The following is a 21,244-nucleotide window of genomic DNA, read 5'->3' on the forward strand; positions in this document are numbered from 1 at the left end:
TCTAGTCATGTGGAGCTACTATGTCAAGCTTTAGGCTTTTTTGTGCTGCTGTTTTCAAAGCCAACTCTGGGAGTCTGCAAGTTTTTGGTGCTTCCAAGGTGATGTTATCCTGGATGTGTGTGTGTGTGTGGGGGGGGGTGATCACTGCTTTTCTGGTCTACACTTTGGCCACCCCAGGAATGGTCACTGCTCCCCTATAGTTGTAAGTACTAGTCTTCATCTTGGCCTTGGAACTATGATGCAGAACCACTTCTGGGCAACAAAGTTGCCAATCAGTGCCAACTGCATCAAGTGCCAGTAAAGGGTCCCCTGTAATCTTTTTTGGACTAGTTTTTCTTTACCATCTTTGGAATGAGAACTACTGAGGCTGCTGTTACTGCCTCATCTCCAGGGCCTATTGCACTTAGTGTGCTCCTGCCATGCCAGGCCTATACCAACTCCAATGTTACAGACTTCTCCTGCATACCTCCTAAGTTGTCTTAGGCTGGAAAAATGTCTTCCTCTGACCTTTTGTTGGCTCCACTACTCCAAATTTGATGTGAAAAATATTTTAAAGTTGTTTGGAAGGGAATGTTGGGAGAGTTCAGCTGGGTCTTGGTCTGTAATCTTCCATCTTGGCTCTGCCTCCCTGGATTCTCTTTTGAGGTGAAGTATTAGGGAACAAACTTAAGATGAAGAATTCCACTTGAGTCTCTTGTTCTATAGAGATGGATTCCATGTAGTTTCTAAGGTTTGTGCCAGCAGATGATTCTTTTGTGTGATCAATTTACAAAGAATATTTTTAAAGTGCCTATTTTGTATCAGGCACTGAAAAAAGGGTCCCCAAATTCCTTCATAGGATCATAAGACCACATAATTTAGAGGTATAAGAGAACTTAGAAATCTACCCCAACTTCCCTAAAGGGGGAGGTGACTTGCCAATGTCCACACAGTTATAGAATGTTTGTAGTAAGTCTTTTTCCAGAATGGAGTTCTATTGGGAGGAAGATAGTTAAGGAATAAACCAAATGTTTATTTATTTACTTGGTTTTCTTTCTTTCTTTCTTGTTTGTTTGGTTTTTGCAGGGCAATAAGGGTTAAGTGACTTGCCCAGGGTCACACAGCTAGTTAAGTGTTAAGTGTCTGAGGTCAGATTTGAACTCAGGCCCTCCTGAATCCAGGGCCAGTGCTTTAATCACTGTGCCACCTAGCTGCCCTCTTATCTACTTGTTTTTATTAAAATATAATAGTTTTGACCAGTTCTTAAGCTCTCAGAATCACAGAATTTCAAAGTAAAGGGACCTTTGCAATTTATACTCATTGCTCCTAGTTTCTCCTCCAGGGACCAAGGAGAAAAATCTCAAATGTCCTTAAAATACTGGAAAAAATAAGTCATGTTTCCCCCACCCCAAGTCTTCTTTTATCCAGCATCACATGATATCAAACTCTAATCCTACTGTAATAACCCCAGGGGTGAGGGCTGCCCTTCCAGCTTATCTAGTATGCTTTTGCTCTCTGAGGGCTGGATTGTGATTTCAGATGTCTCTAGTACATCAGACTTTAATGATTCTTCTACTGCTCTTTCTTAGTTGCCTTGGTTGGTTATTTGTCTTCCTACCCCTTAAATACTGTTGTTGTTGCTGGGTTTTGCCCTTCATTCTTGAAGATGAGCATGACATCAGAGTGATGTCATGAATTGCAATGAATTGTATTTAAGTGAGGGTGGGCTGTTCAAGGTCACCAAGCTCACTCTCTCCTCCAGAGTCATCTCAGTCAAATGCCAAGATATACATCAGGATGACTGGAGATGGCCCTGGATGTTTAAGGCAATTGGGGTTGATTTGCCCAAGGTCACACAGCTAGTAAGTGTCTGAGGTGAGATTTGAACTCAGGTCCTCTTGACTCCAGAGCCAATGCTCTAATGACTGCACCACCTAGCTGCCTCCTTAAATATAGGTGTTTCTTAAAGTGATGTCCTTGGCCCCATTTTCTTCTATACTCCCTCAGTACTGATTTCCTTCATTTCCATGGATTTGATTCTTATCTCTCTACAGATTACTCCCAAATTTCTATCACCAACTTTTACGCACAACTCCAGTCCCATATTTTTGTCTGCCTGTTGAATACATGCACATGTATGTCTTGCCTGCACTTCAAACTATATATCCAAAATTTAACCCATCATTTTATCCCCAAACATTCTCCTCCTCCAACTTTTCTATTTTTGTTGATAGTTAAGTAACTGGTCTTCCTTAAGTCCACTCTCCCCTTCATCTTGCCTCCTTAGTAATCTTCTTGATATGATTCTTATCTAATATATCACTTTTCTAACAACAAAAAAACCCAACCTTAAGTGATATTTGATTGCCTACCAAATTAAGTGTAAGCTCCAGATCCTATCATTAAGACCCTTTACTTCCTGTACAGCCTTATCTCATACTACTTGCTTTCACTTACTGTTATAGGCTAATTACTATCTCTCTTTCCAGTTTCTAGGGTTTTGTTCATGACATTCCCTCCTGCCTGTAAAGGACTTTCTGCTTTTCATTTTTAGGGGTTTAAACTCATTCCTTTCCCCTATGACCAGAGCCTGGATTTGGTGACATTGATCTCACTGAAAGATCAAGGATTTCTTTGATCAGATTACTTGCTCTACCCACACACCCCAGGTTCTTTTTGGTCATAAATCTCTATACTATCCCACAATGATTTCCCAAAATTCTACTATAGTTTTACAGCTGAAATAATAACTTAAACACAATTCTTGCCAAGAAAAGAGGTCTTGTACTGTTGTAGATAGTCAGTCAACAAACATATTAAAAACATTATTTACCAGGCACTGTGCTAAGTATTGATGATTTTTTTAAAAGCTAAAAACAATGATCCCTGCCCTCAAGAAGCACTCATTCTAAAGATGAAGACAGTATGTAAATAACTAAATACCTAGAAGATACATACAGAGTAGATGAATGTCTCTAAACTTTTTATTTTTTCCAAAGACTAACAGTATACATACATATTGATTCAGTGATCAAACACTTCTGCATACTAGATATGGGTTACCAGCATTAAAATAATTAAAATATAATAAAATATATCTTAACACTGAAGTATATAGTGAGGTACCTCAGTCTTCCTTTGGTGATTCAGAAGACCCTCTAGAACCATGAGGTAGCTCAGGGTCACCATTCTGAACATCAAGCCTTTCTCTGCTGGAGGTACATCAAAAGGGGTCCTTCAGGGTCCATTCCAGTGAATGGAATGTCAGATAAGGCATAAAATAATTGTTTGATGCTTATACAGCAAAGAAGGAGAATGGGAGTTCCTATCATGTGAAGCCTGACATCTGGCACCCATCAGTCTTCTTTCCCCATCACCAACCTTGCAATGATGCTGAGAAAGACCCAGACTTAGTCAGAGACAGGGTTTGCCACCTCACCATGCAGTAACCAGCAGTAGAGACAAGCAAGTTATGCCCAGGAGGGCATAACTATAGGGCCTGGGCTGAGCTGCCCTGGACTGCCTTCAAGATATTGAATGTTACTAGATGAAAGGATGCTCATTCTGGCAGATAACATAATACAAGTCAGCATCTCTACACGACATTAAGCCAAGAGGGCAAGGAGGGAAGCATCACTCATAAAGTCCCATTGTTGCACTTTGGCCCAGTGTTGATTTACTGTTTTGCCCCACTGCCTGAAGCCTTCTCTGGTCAAGAATTAAAACAAGCAAGAAACCTTGGTGTTCTTTCCAGTTTGAGAAAAGAAGAAGAAGAAGAAAAAACAACCAGAGGGGGTAAAGATGCAAACTGACAAATCCTTTTTATGATGCATGAATTTATAGGATGTCTGGTTTTCAGTACATTTTTATTGAACCAGAACATGTGTTCTTTGTAAATGATATGCAATGCAATAAACTAAAACAAGATGATGATTTATCCCATAAAAGATAATGACCCCTTTGTTAATTGAGATTTGTTTTTATGCTGTCAACAAGGGAAAAATAAGACTCATGAAATTCTGGAGATGGAAGAGAATGGGTTTCAATGAGGTTTCTCCTTTAAAGTTTGGACAGTTTTTGTTCTGACTGAATTTTTGATGAGGTTTAACTGTTTGTTCTCCACTTTTATGTTCATTTTGCAGAGATTTTATTCAATGCAATGAATCAATGTGTTGAATATCCATATGTCCAGCCCTGTGCTAGGCACTACAAGAGATATAAAAGGAGTGTAAAATACATCTCCTGACCTCTGTACATATAACCTCATTGGGAAGCTAAAACCTTAACATGTGAGTCAGAGAGCAACAAAAAGAGATGTATGATTGTGCCAAGATTAGTGAGGTAGACAACTGCATCAAAGGCAGGTACACAAAGTAATTTGGAGGTCAGCGAAGATAGATTCCCTTTGGTGATAGGAGTGGCAAGGATATTGACCAAATGAGATGAATAACTGGTGGCTGGATTGCATAGTAGCTAGAAAACTGAAGCCAGGGTCAGAAAGAACCGAGTTCAAATTCTTCCTTAGTCACTGTAAAGACTAAGATCTTGAACCAGTCAGTCACTTATCCTCTCTTACCCTGTTTCCTCATCTACAAAATGGTGACAATCATAGTACTTAACTCACAGTTATTGCTCAAATGAGATTCTCTTTTTTTCTCTCTCATCTTTTAAAACTTAGTCTAGATAAATGATCACTACTCCTTACTTAACCAAAGATTTAATTATATGTATACATATACATTCATGTGTGTATAAAAACCTACTGGCAATAATGATTGTCAAATCTATTTTTATTATTTTCATTGATTCTTGAGAATCAGAGCAATTACAGTCTTTGGGGAGTGTTTCAAAGGTCACTCAAGTCACAATTTCTTAGATGTAAGGGACCTCATAGGTTACTTATCTCAACTTGTCCCTCAATAGGAAGCCCCTTTAAAGTTTTTTGACAGATGATCCTCCATTTTTTCCTTAAAGATCTCCAGTGAAAGAGACACTGTTAATGCTTTAAGCCCATGAAACTTCTGTACAGCTCTCAGCATTAGGAAGATATCCCATACATTTAGCTCAAATCTGCTTTTATTTCACTTTTACCCGTCACTAGGTCTGCCATCTTGGATCAAGCAGAAAAAATCTAATTCTACTTTTTTATGAGAGTCCTTCAAATACTTGAAGACAGGTATCTTGGTTCCAGGAAATCTTCTCAAGATGAAATATACCCTTTTCCTTGATTCAGTCTGCATATGGCAGCCTTAAGTCTATTCCTCATTCTTTTGGGCTCCTGAAATCATGTTTTAGCTTGTCAATAAGCTTCCTAAAAGGCACTAGATATGGTCTTACTAGGGGAGGGTAGAATGAGATATCATTTCTATAATCATGAACTTTAAAAGAGTCCTGAGAAAGAATAAGTAATATGCCATGGTCTAATATTCTTTTGGAAAAGTTAGCCCAAGAATTGTGGGAAACTCTCAAGAATGATTCTGAAGACACAAACAGAAACATCTCCAATGAAGGGGGAATCATTAGTCAACTTAGATTTTTAGAAAGACATATAGAAGAGACCAGGCAAGATGGATGAGCAGGAAGAAACAATCCAGTCCAGCTCATCCCTCAATTACTCCAATAATGATCTTAAAAGAACATCAGATGGGTTAGTGAGTGGGTAATTGAAGGAAAACCTAAAGTGGGCTATCTTTTCAGCCCAAGATCTTGAATTTAAGACAAGGGTCCAGAACAGAAAGCGTGGAACAGGTGGAAGTTAATACCACAGACTCAGTGTCCAGAACTCTGAGGGAGGCCAGCAGTACAGGGATTTTCAGAGCTAATCAAAGACTAGGTCACAGGCTTGAGGTGGAAGTGGGAGGGTAGGAAGCAAAAGTAGAAGTCTATACCAATGAAGAAGGGGTATTAAATGCAGGTGTCACTTGAAGTGATGAAAAGTCAAGTGAGTAGAAAGGCAACAATTTCTACTATAACAACATTGCAAGAATAGGCAATTTTGAAAGACTTAAGAACTCTGATCATTATAGTGTTCAATCATAATTCCAAAAGAGCAATGATTTAGAATGTTGCCCTACATCCACCACTCCTGACAGGGAGGTGATGGACTAGAGATGCAGGGCAAAACCTAGTTTTGGACATGGCCAATGTGGGAATTTATTTTGCTAGGCTATGTGTATGTGTAGCAGGGTTTTCTTTTTCTTTTTCCAGCAGTGATGGGAGAGGTGAAAGACAGAGGGCAGTTGCTTGTAACTGGAAATAAAAAGGAAATTTAATCTAAGAAGAAAGACATTTTTTTAAAAAAAGAAAAACAGGAAAGAGAAGATGAATAAAAAAGAGTGTTCCCCAGGGTCTTGTAAGAATAGCATTAGAAATACTGAAGCTCCAAATGAGCTGAGGCTAGAGCAGGATGCTAAGGACAAGAAGCAGGCTTGTTTGACTCTGTTGGGGGAAAAAGGAAGATTCCAGAGAATCTGACAGCTGCTTGGTCTGGATTCCTCCCCAGCCTCAGCTCATTCTGAGTTTTGGCATCTCTACCACTATTCTTACAGAACCTGATCTCTCCTTTTCCATCTTCTTTTTCTTGTTTTATGTTTCTCTATAGATTAAATTTCCTTTTCCTTTTTAATTAACAACAGATGATGGAGAGAAAGCTGAACTCTTTAATTCTTATTTTGCTTCTGGATTTTTTGTTCAGCTAAAATGGATGATATTTGGACCTGGAATGCCAGGTCAAAACTGGCTAACAGAGTTAAAACCAAGAGTAAACGAATAATCAGCTTCCTGTAATCAATCAAAAGGAACAAATTTATTTAATATATACTAATGTTGGAGCAGCTATGTGGCACAATGGATAGAGCACTGGCCCTGGATTCAGGAGGACCTGAGTTCAAATCTGGCCTCAGACACTTGACACTTACTGGCTGTGTGACCCTGGGCAAGTCACTTAACCTTAATTGCCCTGGAAAAAAAAAGAAAAAAAGAAAAAAAAGAACTGGTCCCTTCTGCTCTGTCCTATTCAGTCCCAATCATTTCCATCCTAGCCACCAATTCTTCCTCATTTATAACAATTGGGCCCCAAATATAAGGTTCCTTCATAGGCTCCTCTGATCTTTGAAGGATGAAATTATTTTTAAGGAAAATTAAGAAGATTAAGAGAAGATGGCTGCTCAGCTCTCCAATGCATCTGTTTTCTGTGCCAGAGACCAGAAAAGGTGGGACAAAAATGAATAAGCAGAGTTGTATTCAAGCTAATCAGGACAATAGTATCAGAGAATCTGGAAAGGAGTGTCAGAAAGGATGTTTTGGAATTAGTGTATGGTAACACCAATAACAAAGGGGCCACCAGGTGGTATATTGGATAGAGAGCCAGGCCTGGAGTCTTATCTTCCTGTCTTTGTTACTGGCCTCAGACACTTACTAGTTGTGTGACTGTGGGTAAGTCACTTAACCCTGTTTGCTTTAGTTTCCTCATATGTAAAATGAGCTGGAGAAGGAAATGACAAATCACTCCAGTATCTTGACCAAGAAAACCCCAAATGGGGTCATGAAGAATTGGACATGACTGAAATGTGTGAACAACAGCAGCAACAAATCCCAATAAACACAGCTATTTCAAAGGTGATTAAGAGTTTTGAGAGATAGTGGGCTCCCTGTTACTGGAGGACTTCAAGGAAAGACTGGACAAAGTCTTGTTAGGTATATAGTAGAGGACATATGTTTTTGTCATGTGGATTGGAGTAGACAGCCTCTGGGGTTCCTTCCAATGCTGACTCTGTGACACTGTGAACTATGTGACAACTGTGCAGTTAAAAAAAGCAATTAATATTATCTAAAGTGATATACAGGAAGCCCAAAACAGGGACCCTGGTGCCCCCAGAGCAGACCTCAACTTAAAAAATAAATAAATAAGCTGCAATAATGAGTAAGAAGCAAAAAAGAGCCCTCTACATTGAGAGTTTCTGTATCAATAGGGAAGAAGCAAACACAAACTCAGATGCGGACAATACCCTCAAACTGCCTACATGTGAAGCCTCACGAGGGAAGGTGAATTAGTCTCAAGAACAAAGTCTTCCTGGAAGAGCTCAAAAAGGATTTTAAAAATCAGTTGAGAGAGGTAGAAGAAAAAATGGGGGGAGAAATGAAAGCAAAACAAGAAAACTATGAAAAAAGGATCAGCAGCTTGGAAAAGGAAACACAAAGATTGCAAAAAACAATTCCTTAAAAAATTCATCTGGCCAAATGGAAAAAAACGTGCATAATTTCACTGAAGAAAACAATGCCTTAAAAAAATTCATTTGGCCAAACGGAAAAAAAAGGTGCATAATCTCATTGAAGAAAACAATGTCTTAAAAATTAAAATTGTACAGTTGGAAGATAAGGAATGCATGAGACACTGGGAATCAGTCAAGCAGAATCAAAAGAATGAAAAAATAGAAGAAAATGTGAAATACCTCATTGGAAAGACAACTGATCTGGAAAACAGATCCAGGAGAGACAATTTGAGAATCATTGGACTACCTGAAAGCCATGATCAGAAAAAGAATCTAGACACCATATTCCAGGAACTTATTAAGGAGAACTGCCCTGATATTATAGAATCAGAGGATAAAATCATCATTGAAAGAATCCACCCATCACCTCCTGAAAGAGACCCCAAAAGGAAAACTCCAAGGAATATTGTAGCCAAATTCCAGAATTATCAGGTGAAGGAGAAAATACTCCAAGCAGCCAGAAAGAAGCAATTTAAATATCAGGGAGCCACAGTCAGGATTGCTCAGGACCTGGCAGCTTCAACATTAAAGGACCGCAAGGCTTGGAATATGATATTCCGGAAGGCAAAGGAGCTTGGATTGCAGCCAAGAATCTATTACCCAGCAAAAATGTGCATTCTCTTTCAGGGGAAAAGATGGACATTCAATGACATCGGCGACTTTCAATGTTTCCTGATGAAAAGACCAGAACTGAATAGAAAATTCGATCTTAACATACAAGACTCAAGAGAAGTTTAAAGGGGGCAGCTAGGTAGCACAGTGGATAAAGCACCGGCCCTGGATTCAGGAGTACCTGAGTTCAAATCCGGCCTCAGACACTTACTAGCTGTGTGGCCTTGGGCAAGTCACTTAACCCCCATTGCCCTGCAAAAAAAAAAAAAAAAGAGAAGTTTAAAAAGGTAAACAGAGGGGAAAAAAAGTTACTCAATTAGGTTAAACTGTTCACATCCCTACATGGGAAGATAATACTCATAACTCTTAAGAACTGTAAATGTATTTGGGCAGAGAGAAGGACTTTACACAGAGGGTATAAATAGAAATTGTCTTTGATGTGATAATACAAAGAAAATTAAGGGGTTAAAAAGGGAGTCTATGGGGAGGAGAGGAAAGGGGAGGTGGAACGGGGTGAATTATATCATATGAAGAGGTGAAAAACAACCTATTACAATAGAGGGAATGAAAGGAGGGGTGAACATTGTTTCAAACCTAGTCTCATTAGATTTGATTCAAAGAGGGAATAACATATTGTAACGATTGGAATGACGCCACCTGCTGGATACTTACTGTAGAAGAGTTCTGCCCATGAAGCGAAGGTCTTTGAGGGCAAGACCAGGAGTCTTTTCTTTGGCGGGAGGAAGTGACGCGGACTAGTGGGAGGAGGAAGGAAGAGACTGGCGCTGACTCTGGGGCTCTTTCCTGAGGATGCTGGCGGAGAAGGGAGCTAGAAATGTGCTCTCCCTTTAATAGATAGAAATCTAGGCCTTTCTCTCTCTCTTTACCAAATTCTTATTCTCCTTAATAAATGCTTAAAAGTCTAACTCTTGCTAAAGCTTATAATTTATTGGCGACCACTCATTAGATATTTTAGACAGTTTAGCTAGAATTTTACCCCTTAACAATATACATTCATTGGGATAAAGAAACTTAGCTCATTCTTTAGGGAAGCAAAAGGGGAAGGGGAAGGGGGGATTGATAGAAGGGAGGACAAAAACAAGGGAGAAAAGGGTAAAGAAAAAGAGAGGGGGGTGATAAAAAGGAAGGGCAGATTGGGGGAGGCAGGGGTAAGAAGCAAAATGTCGGTGAGAAGGAATGGGGGAAAGAAGGGGGAAAAAGTACAAAGGGGGTAAATAGAATGGAGGGTAATAGACAGTAATAATAACTGTGAATGGGAATGGGATGAACTCTGCTATAAAACAGAAGCAAATTGCAGAGTGGATTAAAAACCAGAATCCTAAAATATGCTGTTTACAAGAAACACATTTGAAGCAGAGCAATACACACAGAATAAAGGTAAAAGGCTAGAGCAGAATATATTATGTTTCAGCTAAAGTGAAAAAAACAGGGATAGAAATCCTCATCTCAGACAAAGCACAGGCAAAAATAAATCTCATTAAAAGAAATAAGGAAGGAAACTACATCTTGCTAAAAGGTACTATAGATAATGAAGTAATATCAATATTAAATATGTATGCACCAAGTGGTATAGCATCCAAGTTCTTAGAGGAGAAGTTAAATGAGTTACAAGAGGAATTAGACAGTAATACTATACTAGTGGGGGATCTGAATCCCCCCTCTCAGAATTAGATAAAGCTAGCTGAAAAATAAATAAGAAAGAAGTGAAAGAGGAGAATAGATTACTAGAAAAGTTAGACATGAGAGATGTCTGGAGAAAATTGAATGGGAATAGAATGGAATATACCTTTTCTCAGCAGTACATGGCACATTTTCAAAAATTGACCATGTATTAGGGCACAAAAACATCATAATCAAATGTAGAAAGGCAGAAATAGTAAATGCATCCTTCTCAGATCATGATGCAATAAAAATTACATGTAAGAAAGAGCCAGGGAAAAGTAGAATGAAAATCAATTGGAAACTAAATAATATCATTCTAAAGAATGAATGGGCCAAACAACAAATCACAGAAACAATCAATAACTATATCCAAGAGAATGACAATAATGAGACAACATACCAAAATCTATGGGATGCAGTCAAAGCAGTGCTTAGGGGAAAATTTATAGCTCTAAATGCTTACATGAATAAAAAAGAGAAAGAGGAGATTAATGAATTGGGCATGCAACTTAAAAAGCTAGAAAAAGAACAAATTAGAAATCCCCAATTAGATACTAAACTAGAGATCCTAAAAATTAAAGGAGATATTAATAAGATTGAAAGCAAAAAAACTAAGAATTAATCAATAAGACTAAGAGCTGGTTTTATGAAAAAACCAATAAAATAGATAAAATATTGGTTAATTTGATTAAAAAAAAAGAAGAATACCAAATTGCCAGTATCAAAAATGAAAAGGGTGATGGTACCACCAATGAAGTGGAAATTAAATCAATAATTAGGAATTATTTTGCCCAACTGTATGCCAATAAATTTGACAATCTAAATGAAATGGATGAATATTTACAAAAATACAAACTGCCCAGTTTAACTGAAGAGGAAATAAAATCCTTAAATAAACCCATATTAGAAAAAGAAATTGAACAAGCCATTAATGAACTCCCTAAGAAAAAGTTCCCAGGGCCAGATGGGTTTACAGGTGAATTTTACCAAACATTTAAAGAACAATTAATTCCAATATTATACAAATTATTTGGAAAAATAGGTGAAGAAGGAGTTCTACCAAATTCGTTTTATGACACAAATATGGTGGTGATATCCAAACCAGGCAAAGCAAAAACAGAGAAAGAAAATTATAGACCAATTTCCCTAATGAATATTGATGCTAAAATCTTAAATAAGATATTAGCAAGGAGATTACAGCAAGTGATCACCAGGATAATACACTATGACCTGGTGGGATTTATACCAGGAATGCAGGGCTGGTTCAACATTAGGAAAACTATTAAAATAATCAACCACATCAATAAGAAAACTAACCAAAATCATATGATTATCTCAATAGATGCAGAGAAAGCTTTTGACAAAATACAGCACTCCTTCCTAATAAAAACACGAGAGAGTTTAGGAATAGGTGGAGCTTTCCTGAAAATAATAAACAGTATCTACCTAAAACCATCAGTAAGCATTATTTGAATAGAGATAAATTAGAGGCCTTCCCAATAAGATCAGGGGCGAAACAGGGATGCCCATTATCACCCCTATTATTTAATATTGTACTAGAAATGTTAGCTGTAGCAATCAGAGAAGAAAAAGGAATTAAAGGAATTAGAATAGGCAAGGAGGAAACAAAACTATCACTCTTTGAAGATAATATGATGGTATACTTAAAGAATCCTAGAGAATCAACTAAAAAATTACTTGAAACAATTAACAACTTTAGCAAAGTAGCAGGATATAAAATAAATCCACATAAATCATCAGCATTTCTATACATGACCAACAAAGTCCAGCAACAAGAGATAGAAAGAGAAATTCCATTTACAGTAACAGTAGATAATATAAAATACTTGGGAGTCTACTTGCCAAGACAAACCCAGGAACTCTATGAACACAACTACCAAACACTCTTCACACAAATCAAATCAGATCTAAATAATTGGAAAGATATCAATTGCTCATGGATAGGCAGAGCTAATATAGTAAAAATGACAATACTACCTAAATTAATTTACTTATTCAGTGCCATACCAATCAGACTATCTAAAAATTATTTTATAGAGCTAGAAAAAATAATAACAAAATTCATCTGGAAAAACAAAAAATCAAGAATATCCAGGGAAATAATGAAAAACAATTCACAGGAAGGTGGGTTAGCGGTACCAAACCTGGAGCTTTACTATAAAGCGGCAGTCATCAAAACTGTCTGGTACTGGCTAAGAAATAGAGTGGAGGATCAACAGGCTAGGCACAGTAAACACAGTAGTAAATGACACTAGTAATGTAGTGTTTGATAAACCCAAAGACTCCAGCTTCTGGGATAGGAACTCAGTATTTGACAAAAACTGCTGGGAAAACTGGAAGATAGTATAGCAGAAATTAGGCATAGACCAACATCTTACACCTTATACTAAAATAAGGTCAAAATGGATACATGATTTAGACATAAGAGGTGATACCATAGGTGAATTAGGAGAGAAGGGAATTGTATACCTATCATATCTTTGGAAAGGAAAACAGTTTATGACCAAACAAGAGAAAATATTGTAAAATGCAAAATGGATGATTTTTATTACATTAAATTAAAAAAAAAATTTGTACAAACAGAAGCCATGCATCCAAAATTAGAAGGGAGGCAGAAAGCTGGGAAACAATTTTTGTGGCCAGTACTTCTGATAAAGGCCTCATTTCTAAAATATATAAGGAACTAAATCAAATTTATAAGAATCCAAGTCATCCCCCAATTGAGAAATGGTCAAAGGATATGAACAGGCAGTTTTCTGATGAAGAAACCAAAGTTATCTATTCCCATATGAAAGAATGCTCTAAATCTCTAATGATTAGAGAGATGCAAATTAAAACAACTCTGAGGTACCACCTGACACCTATCAGATTGGCTAAAATTACAAAAAAGAAAATAATAAATGTTGGAGAAGCTGTGGGAAAATTGGAACACTAATGCATTGTTGGTGGAGCTGTGAACTGATCCAACCATTCTGGAGAGCAATTTGGAATTATGCCCAAAGGGCTATAAAGCTGTGCATACCCTTTGACCCAGCAATACCACTTTTGAGTCTTTTTCCCAAAGAGATCATGGAAAGGGGAGAGGGACCCACATGTACAAAAATATTTATAGCTTCTCTTTACGTGGTGGCAAGGAATTGGAAGTTATGGGGATGCCCATCAATTGGGGAATGGCTGGAAAAGTTGTGGTATATGAATGTAATGGAATACTATTGTGCTGTAAGAAACGATGAGCAGGAGGATTTCAGAGAAACCTGGAGGGTCTTGCGTGAGTTGATGATGAGTGAGATGACCAAAACCAGAAGAACATTGTACACAGTATCATCAACATCGTGTGTTGATCAATTGTGATAGACTATATTCTTCTCACCAATGCAATGGTACAGGAGAGCTCTAGGGGACACATGATGGAAGGGGATCTCCAAATCCAGAAAAAAAAAAAAGAACTGTGGAGTATAGATGCTGGATGAACCATACTATTTCTTTTGTCTTTGGTGCTGCTGTTTCTCTATTTTGAGTTTTTTCGTCATTTCTCTGATTTTTCTCTTATAACATGACTAATGCAGAAATATATTTAATGTTATTATGTGTGTATATATATAACCTATATCAGATTACCTGCTGTCTAGGGGAGGGGGGAGGGAGGGGAGGGAGGGAGAAAAATCTGAAATTGGAAAGCTTGTATAAATAAAAGTTGAGAACTATCTTTACATGTAACGGGGGAAAAATACTTTATTACAAATAAAAAAATTAAAATAAAGTGATATTAAGAGAGTCAATGTATTCAGAACCAAGAAGGTGATAGCCCTGTCATATACTCTGTCCTTAACCACATCTAGATGACTCTGGTCCATGCTAGACACCACATTTTAGGAAGGACATTGACATACTGGAACACATAAATCTAGTGGGGTGATGTTTAACAATTGGCTCTCTGAAAACCCATGACATACTTTTAAGCTTAATCGACATCATTAACATTTTCTCCATCACTAAAGTCTAGAAAACAAGAAAACAATAAATCAAGTTACGATTTGCAGCATTTGCTGATTTCTAAGATGTAAATGATCACAATGAAAATTTCATAATCAGTTCTCAGTAGTCAGTAGGAGCTGGCTCCAGCACACAAAAAGGTGTTCAAGTGAAAGCTGGATTACTTTTTAGGATTTTGTTCAAGATATCATAGAAGTTACCCCTGTTCAGAGGTAGTTTCTAAGGTCTCTTCTTAATAGTCCTAGAATCAAAAGTTTAAAGCAGCCTCAGATATCATCTAGTCCAACCCTGTCATCTCACAGATGGGGACTCTGAGACCCAGAGACCTTGCCCAACGTCACCTCGGTACAAACCCAATGTTCTTTCCACTGTGCCGATTTCTGATATTCTATGCCAAGTTACTTAACTTTTGAGAAGAACCTGGAAAACCTAGACCTCCTGTGACTTGCTTAGGGTTCTCCTCTAGAAATGAACTTTCCTAGAGGGATCTATTTCTGGCCAACATTCCTAGCAGGTCCTAGGAATGTTGTTGTTGGCACAGGTTCTTTAGGTGGGGGGGAAGGGACAGTGATTTGTCATGGTGGCATTTTCTGCTTTAAATTTATCTTTTGTGGGTAAAGGACCAAGGGAGCAACTATCCTTAAAAGAGTAAGTGTCCCTTGAAGACACTTTTCTTGCATTTGAGGAGTAAAATTCAGTGAGATTTTGCTTGTCAAATTTTAGTATCAGTGATAAAACAATGGTTTTCCTACACACTGTGTTAAGTAGTTATCCTAGACTTACCTCAGTTGAAGCAGCCAAACAGAGCCTTCTTAAGAGATAGTATTCCAGTCTCTTCCTTATCAATTGGTTGGGCATCAGCCCAATAGTCATCAGAAGAGTCTAAGTGATTAAAACACATTAGTAGGGACTTCTGTTGAAAGTGTGGCTGGGGTGGAGAGGGGGACAGTGGATTGCCAGAAGGGAACAAGAAAGCACTAGGAACTCACTGGCTACTAAGAACTTCACCAACACTAAATAAAATTTCTACCTATGAAGTTGTAGAGGAAAACAAGATTTTGCATGAAACTGAGAATCATCTTAAGTACAGTTGACCTTTTCCTCGTTAAGTACATAATAGCTTCAATATGCAATATAGCTGTCTTGCTTGTCTATTTCCTTCTCTCTTCTCTCTTGTGTATCTTTAAAAAAATTGTCAGTGACTCTTTTTTACCCTCTTTTTTTGACAGCTCATCACTTGTTCCTCTCATCCTCCCTTTAAAATTGGAAAAACAAAAAATGTCTCATAATAAATACACACAGTCAAGTAAACCATATTCCCACATATGAAAATATATCTTTTTCTGCACCTCTAGTCCACTACCACTCTGACAGGAGGTGAGTTGTATGAAATTAATTCTTTCAAATATTTTTTCATTGATTCTTTGGAGTTCTCTAAGTAGACCAGCAAGCTAACTGTGAAAAGCAATACTAGTTTCTTCTTTGACGATGCTTATCCCCTCTCTGATGTAGCTTCATGTTTGATGAATGCAAGTTTTTTTCATAGCGAAGAAGGCTTATGTCATCCTTTTGTAGTTGATAGTAGTTGAATGCCAGGGGTAAAGGGACTCAGAGAACCCAGGGACCCAGGCCACACAATCCCTCTTCCATCTTCTCTTTTGTTCTCACTCCTGGCCTTATAAAGTCCAGTTCTTATGAAGCTAGAGATAGATGCATGCATGTTCAAGTATAACATACTCTTGTCTTGATTTACCTCTCCCATTTATTACTTCAGTTGGCTTAAAACTTGGCAGATGCAAGGGCTAAGGAGGAATGGCCCATTGTTTTGTCTATCACTTTCATCTCAGGGTTGTGCTATGTACTGAGCACTTTTTGAATCTATCATATGGCAGCCAGGCCAACGCTATATCTACAAATGCCTGTTACACATACAACAATCATGGATAGCAAGCAAACATTTGTCCAAGTTAAGTGGTAAAATTTGGAAAATTTCCAAAAAGAAATGAAAAAATCACTCAGATTCGTTTAGACAACAGAATATTCATGGGTAAATGGGTACTTCAACTTGAGAGTGAGATGAAATCTCAGCTCTACTGGGGAAAGAACATTTTCACCTAAGAAGTCCACTCTTACCAGTTTTGGGAGGAGAGATGGGGAGTGTGCAGTGGCTGAGCATCAGGGGACATTGGGGCCCAGCTCTCCCTCCATGACTGCAGCTCTGCAGAAGTCTGCCATTGGTGATTTCAAAGTTCAAGTCTTTTCCTTTGAAGTCTTTTGGCTCCCTCATATGTGTGTATGCAGTGCTATAGGTTCAGAGGCTTCTCAGTTAATCTAATCATATCTCCCTTCACATACACAGTCCTTTGGGGAACTGCCCAGGCATACTTGGGGTGGTGGGTGGAGTGTTATAGCTTAATTTTTTTTTGGTCTTATTGATGTGGTTAGGATTTCTAGAATTATATCAAATAATAATTGATAATGGAAATTTTGTTTTACTCCCATCCTTTCTCCCCTATCTATTAGAAAGAATTCTAATTTATCTGCATATATTTAATACTGGCTTCTGGCATTGGATTGTTAGTATTTACAACATTAAAGAAAGATCTATTTATTCTTAAGTTGTTTAGTGGATTGGGGGAGGGGTTATTTGGCACAGAAATGAGGGTTAAGTGACTTGGCCAGGGTCACACAGCTAGTAAGTGTCAAATGTCTGAGGTCAGATTTGAACTCAGGCCCTCCTGAATCCTGGGCCAGTGCTTTATCCACTGAACCACCTAGCTGCCCCCTTTTTAGTGGTTTTTTAAAACAGAAATGAGTTCTGAAATTTTCAGAAGCTCTTTATACATTGATATAACTACATGATTTTTGTTATTAATATGGTCTATTATGCTTAAAGTTTTTTATCTTTAACCAACCTGGCATTCTTGGTGGGCACTTAGGTGGCACAGTGAATAGAGCACTAGCCCTGGAGTCAGAAGGATGAGTTCAAATCTGGCCTCAGACTCATTACACTTGCTAGCTGTGTGACCCTGGGCAAGTCACTTAACCCCAACTGTCCCAAACATCTGGGGCCATCTCCAGTTGTCCTGATACATATCTTGCCGCTGGACCCAGATGGCTCTGAAGGAGAGAGTAAGGCTGGTGACTACACAGTCCTTCCTTAATTAAATCCAATTCATTGCAAGTCATGATGTTTGTCATGGTCCTCTTAGAGAATGAAGAACAAAAACAACATTTCCAGTATAAATCCAATCTGCTGATAGGAAATAATCTTTTAACTATGTCACTTTAGCCTATTATTTGCTAATCTTTTATTGAAGTTTTTTATGTCAATATTCAGCTTAGATATTGGTAGATTTTTTCATTCTTGGCTCCATCTTTCCATGGTTTTGGCACCAAGAACATATTTGTATCATGGAAGGAATTTAGTAGTATCTCCTTTTCCTATTTTCAAAAATAGTTTGTGATATTGGAATCAATTGTCTTTTGAATGTTTGATAGAATTAACTTGTAAATCCATCTTGTCCTTTTTTTTTTCTTTTTAGGCTGAAAAATGGATGAACAACAAAATTTTTATGAATAAGTTGAGTAAGACTATATTAATCATGCATTATCGAATGGATACACTCCTGAAAATGAGTACAAAAAATAAATTTTCTAAGCCAGATACTATTTCCTATTGACTTACTATTTCAGGGACACTATGTCTTCATCTTAGTTTGATTTTATGCACTCATCAGTGGCCTTCTTCTCACCATGGTCTGGGATTTCATCCGTGGGGGTAATTTCCAACGTGGAAATGCCTTCCACAGATAAGACCAGTCAGCAATTTTTATTATTCAAGAATTGCCTTCAACATTGCTAGGGTAAATGATTTTACATGTGACAATACATCCAGCACATGCCACAGTTAAGGCTTTCTGCATCTACATCTTTGTGACTCTAAGGCCAGCTCTCCATTCATCCTATCAGGCTGCCTCAGTCATGTTGTTAATGAGCTGCTCACATAACTCTCTCTTCCCTTTCTGGTATTCTTCATCTTAGAAGGTGAGTTGAGGCTCTTGTGCTAACACAGCCAGCTAGTTCATTTCTAATGCCTGAGCACTACCCCCACTCCATTGATTCTCAGTCCACTGGCTCCCTCTCCACTTTGTTACTATCATTGTTCACTCTCCTCTTGAACCTATTCCACTTTTCACTGATGATTTTAGTAGCTAGTTTAGGTTCATCCTCTCCATCCTGTCTTTGGTAATTTCAGTACTGCCCTCTAAGTTCCTTTAGGGCAAGGACCATGACAAAGATGGGGGAAAGAGGTTTCCCCTCTAACAACTATGCCAGTCTCTTGCACAGAGTGCCCTGCACACGGCTCTATAGATATGGGCTCCATGATAGCTTAGTAGAGCCTGAAACCTAGCAGAGGGCAATATGTTTCCCTCACTCTAGGCCTGCATGGACCAGACTCTAGAGAAAGGTGAGGACAAAAGACCTATGACTTGAAGCGTTCTGCTCGTGAACAGAGGTTCAGAAATCCAGCCTCTTCAGGTCGCTGAAACCCCAATGTTGAGACTGCAGACCTATATCATCGGGTCTCAAACTTGGCAGTTTCATAGCATCCACTGTGGGGATTTTATGTTGAGACAATAGAATTTCAATTAAATTCAACAAAATGATTTCCTTACATTGGTTTGATTTTATTTCTTTTTCTTTCTTCTTCTTTGAGAAAGACTGAAGAAGATATCAGTATTGATTAGTCAATAGGAAATAGGACATCAGATATACAAAGATGACATCGTTAGAAATATTTGGTATTAATTTTACAGATCGCTTGGAGTCTTCCAATATAACGTGATTAGCTTTAAGAATGCCAGTCATGGAATGCATTTAGAAAACACATTTCACCACCATCAGGGTGGAGAGATCACCTTCTCAATCCAAATCACATCCCCCCAAATCACAACAGAAATACATAACGTGATAGGAAAGATTGCATAGTCGACCACTTGAATTTTCATCATTTATATTTTAAAGTTGTTGCATCTGGTTGGCTGAAGTAAAATTTCCTGTTTTTAAATCTACTTTAAAGAAAGGATTATATTTTCCAACTCCTCCTGTGCCTCATGATCCTAAAAAAAATACAAACACATAATGAGATTTAACATATTTCTCTTAAGATGTTTTTTTCTTTGTAATTACTTTTGTACATTTCTTTGTAATTATTACAAAGAGCATATATAATGAGGTTGGATAAGAATTAGATATGATTCATGTCCATGAAAATTTGGACAAGATGGAGAAGTGTTCCAGAATGTTCCTTCCATGTAGAAGACAAACAGGAAGGGTCAAGGAAGTAGGAGGTAAGGGTTGGGGAGAGGGTTGATGTCTTTCTTGGAGGCCTGACATGTTAGGATTTTCCTAACACAGGGACAAAGACACTTTTTATGGTAAGGAATGAAGAGATTCTTTTCTATAAGCTAGCTAGAAGAACAAAATAGATAGCATTTAAATAGTCTTGAAGGTCTGCAAAGTACTCTTTTATGTATTATCCCATTTGACTGGATAAACTCAAGATCCCTGCGAGTGTTCTTGCCTAAGTAGATCATCTTTAGGAATAACAATTACATAGTGTTTACCATTCCAAGTCAATACTGACAGAGAGTGGGTAGCCCTACCCGTGTCTGTCAAAATGCCAACTGCCTCAGTTAAAACTTACTCCTGAAATGTTAGGTCATAGGCACAGCCATGGAGGCTAGAAGACATCAGGCCTTACAACTATCTCATCCAGCCCTCTCATTTTACAGATAATGACAATGACTGACTTCCCCAAGGCCACAGAGAGAATGTGCAGCAGAGTTAGCAGGAGACCTGGGCAGGTCCTGCTCTCTCCACCACAACAAAATACTCCAATAATCAATCCCATTGTCAATTTCAGTCTCTCCTTCTGTAAAATTAGGGACTAAATTTCTCAAGAGTTCATGATCCAGCCCTAAAATTCTATGGTCATGGACTTAGATCTTTTGGTATTCTTCTCTTTATACCTTATAGAGTTAGTCTTCAACTGTTAGAATATATTTCTAATTACTTCTTTAAAGAATATTAATGCCAACAAATGGTGACCTGATTATATGCATATAAAGACATTCTCTTGCAAAATGGTAGTTAACTGACATTCTTCACAAATGAGAGACTTGGTAGAAATTGTTACAAATAGGACACTGCAATAATTATTTATCCAGAATTGTTAAATGTGCCATATGTGTATTCTAAATGGTTTACTAATGAATCAACACTTGGATTTCACTTTAATTATTTTTAATGACTGAGAAAAAGAAAATTTCTTTACTGAAATCAAACATGAGAAAAATATCAGGCTACTCTAGTATCAAGAAAAAGACAAGATAATAATAGATTTACTAAGCAATGTCTTTCTTGTACTTGGACTACGACTTCCAAGATGCCTATTGTTTAAAAAAACAACAACTCATTATTATGAAAAATAAAGCCATTATTATAATAATTGACATACATCACATTAATATAATTGAGTCAGTCAACAAGAATTTATGTTGGATTGGGTGGCTTTTTTTTTTTTTTGCAGGGCAATGAGGGTTAAGTTAATTGCCCAGGGTCACACAGCTAGTAAGTGTCAAGTGTCAGAGATCAGATTTGAACTCAGGTCCTTCTGAATC

The 21,244-nt window shown here is 37.7% G+C and overlaps 1 protein-coding gene across 4 annotated transcripts in view; it reads right to left on the bottom strand.

Annotated features, from left to right (window-relative positions):
- Positions 1–19,558: 19,558 nt before the first annotated feature.
- RMDN2 (regulator of microtubule dynamics 2) overlaps positions 19,559–21,244 on the bottom strand; it is an 84,910-nt gene continuing 83,224 nt past the window's right edge. For all 4 annotated transcript variants that reach the window (XM_043980072.1, XM_043980071.1, XM_043980070.1 and 1 more), the window contains one exon: positions 19,559–19,681. In XM_043980072.1, the coding sequence (XP_043836007.1) occupies positions 19,631–19,681 (51 nt within the window). In that variant the 3' untranslated portion in view covers positions 19,559–19,630. The remainder of the gene's footprint in view (positions 19,682–21,244) is intronic.

The sequence above is a fragment of the Dromiciops gliroides genome, chromosome 2, assembly GCF_019393635.1.
Source record: "Dromiciops gliroides isolate mDroGli1 chromosome 2, mDroGli1.pri, whole genome shotgun sequence".
Lineage (NCBI taxonomy): Eukaryota > Metazoa > Chordata > Mammalia > Microbiotheria > Microbiotheriidae > Dromiciops > Dromiciops gliroides.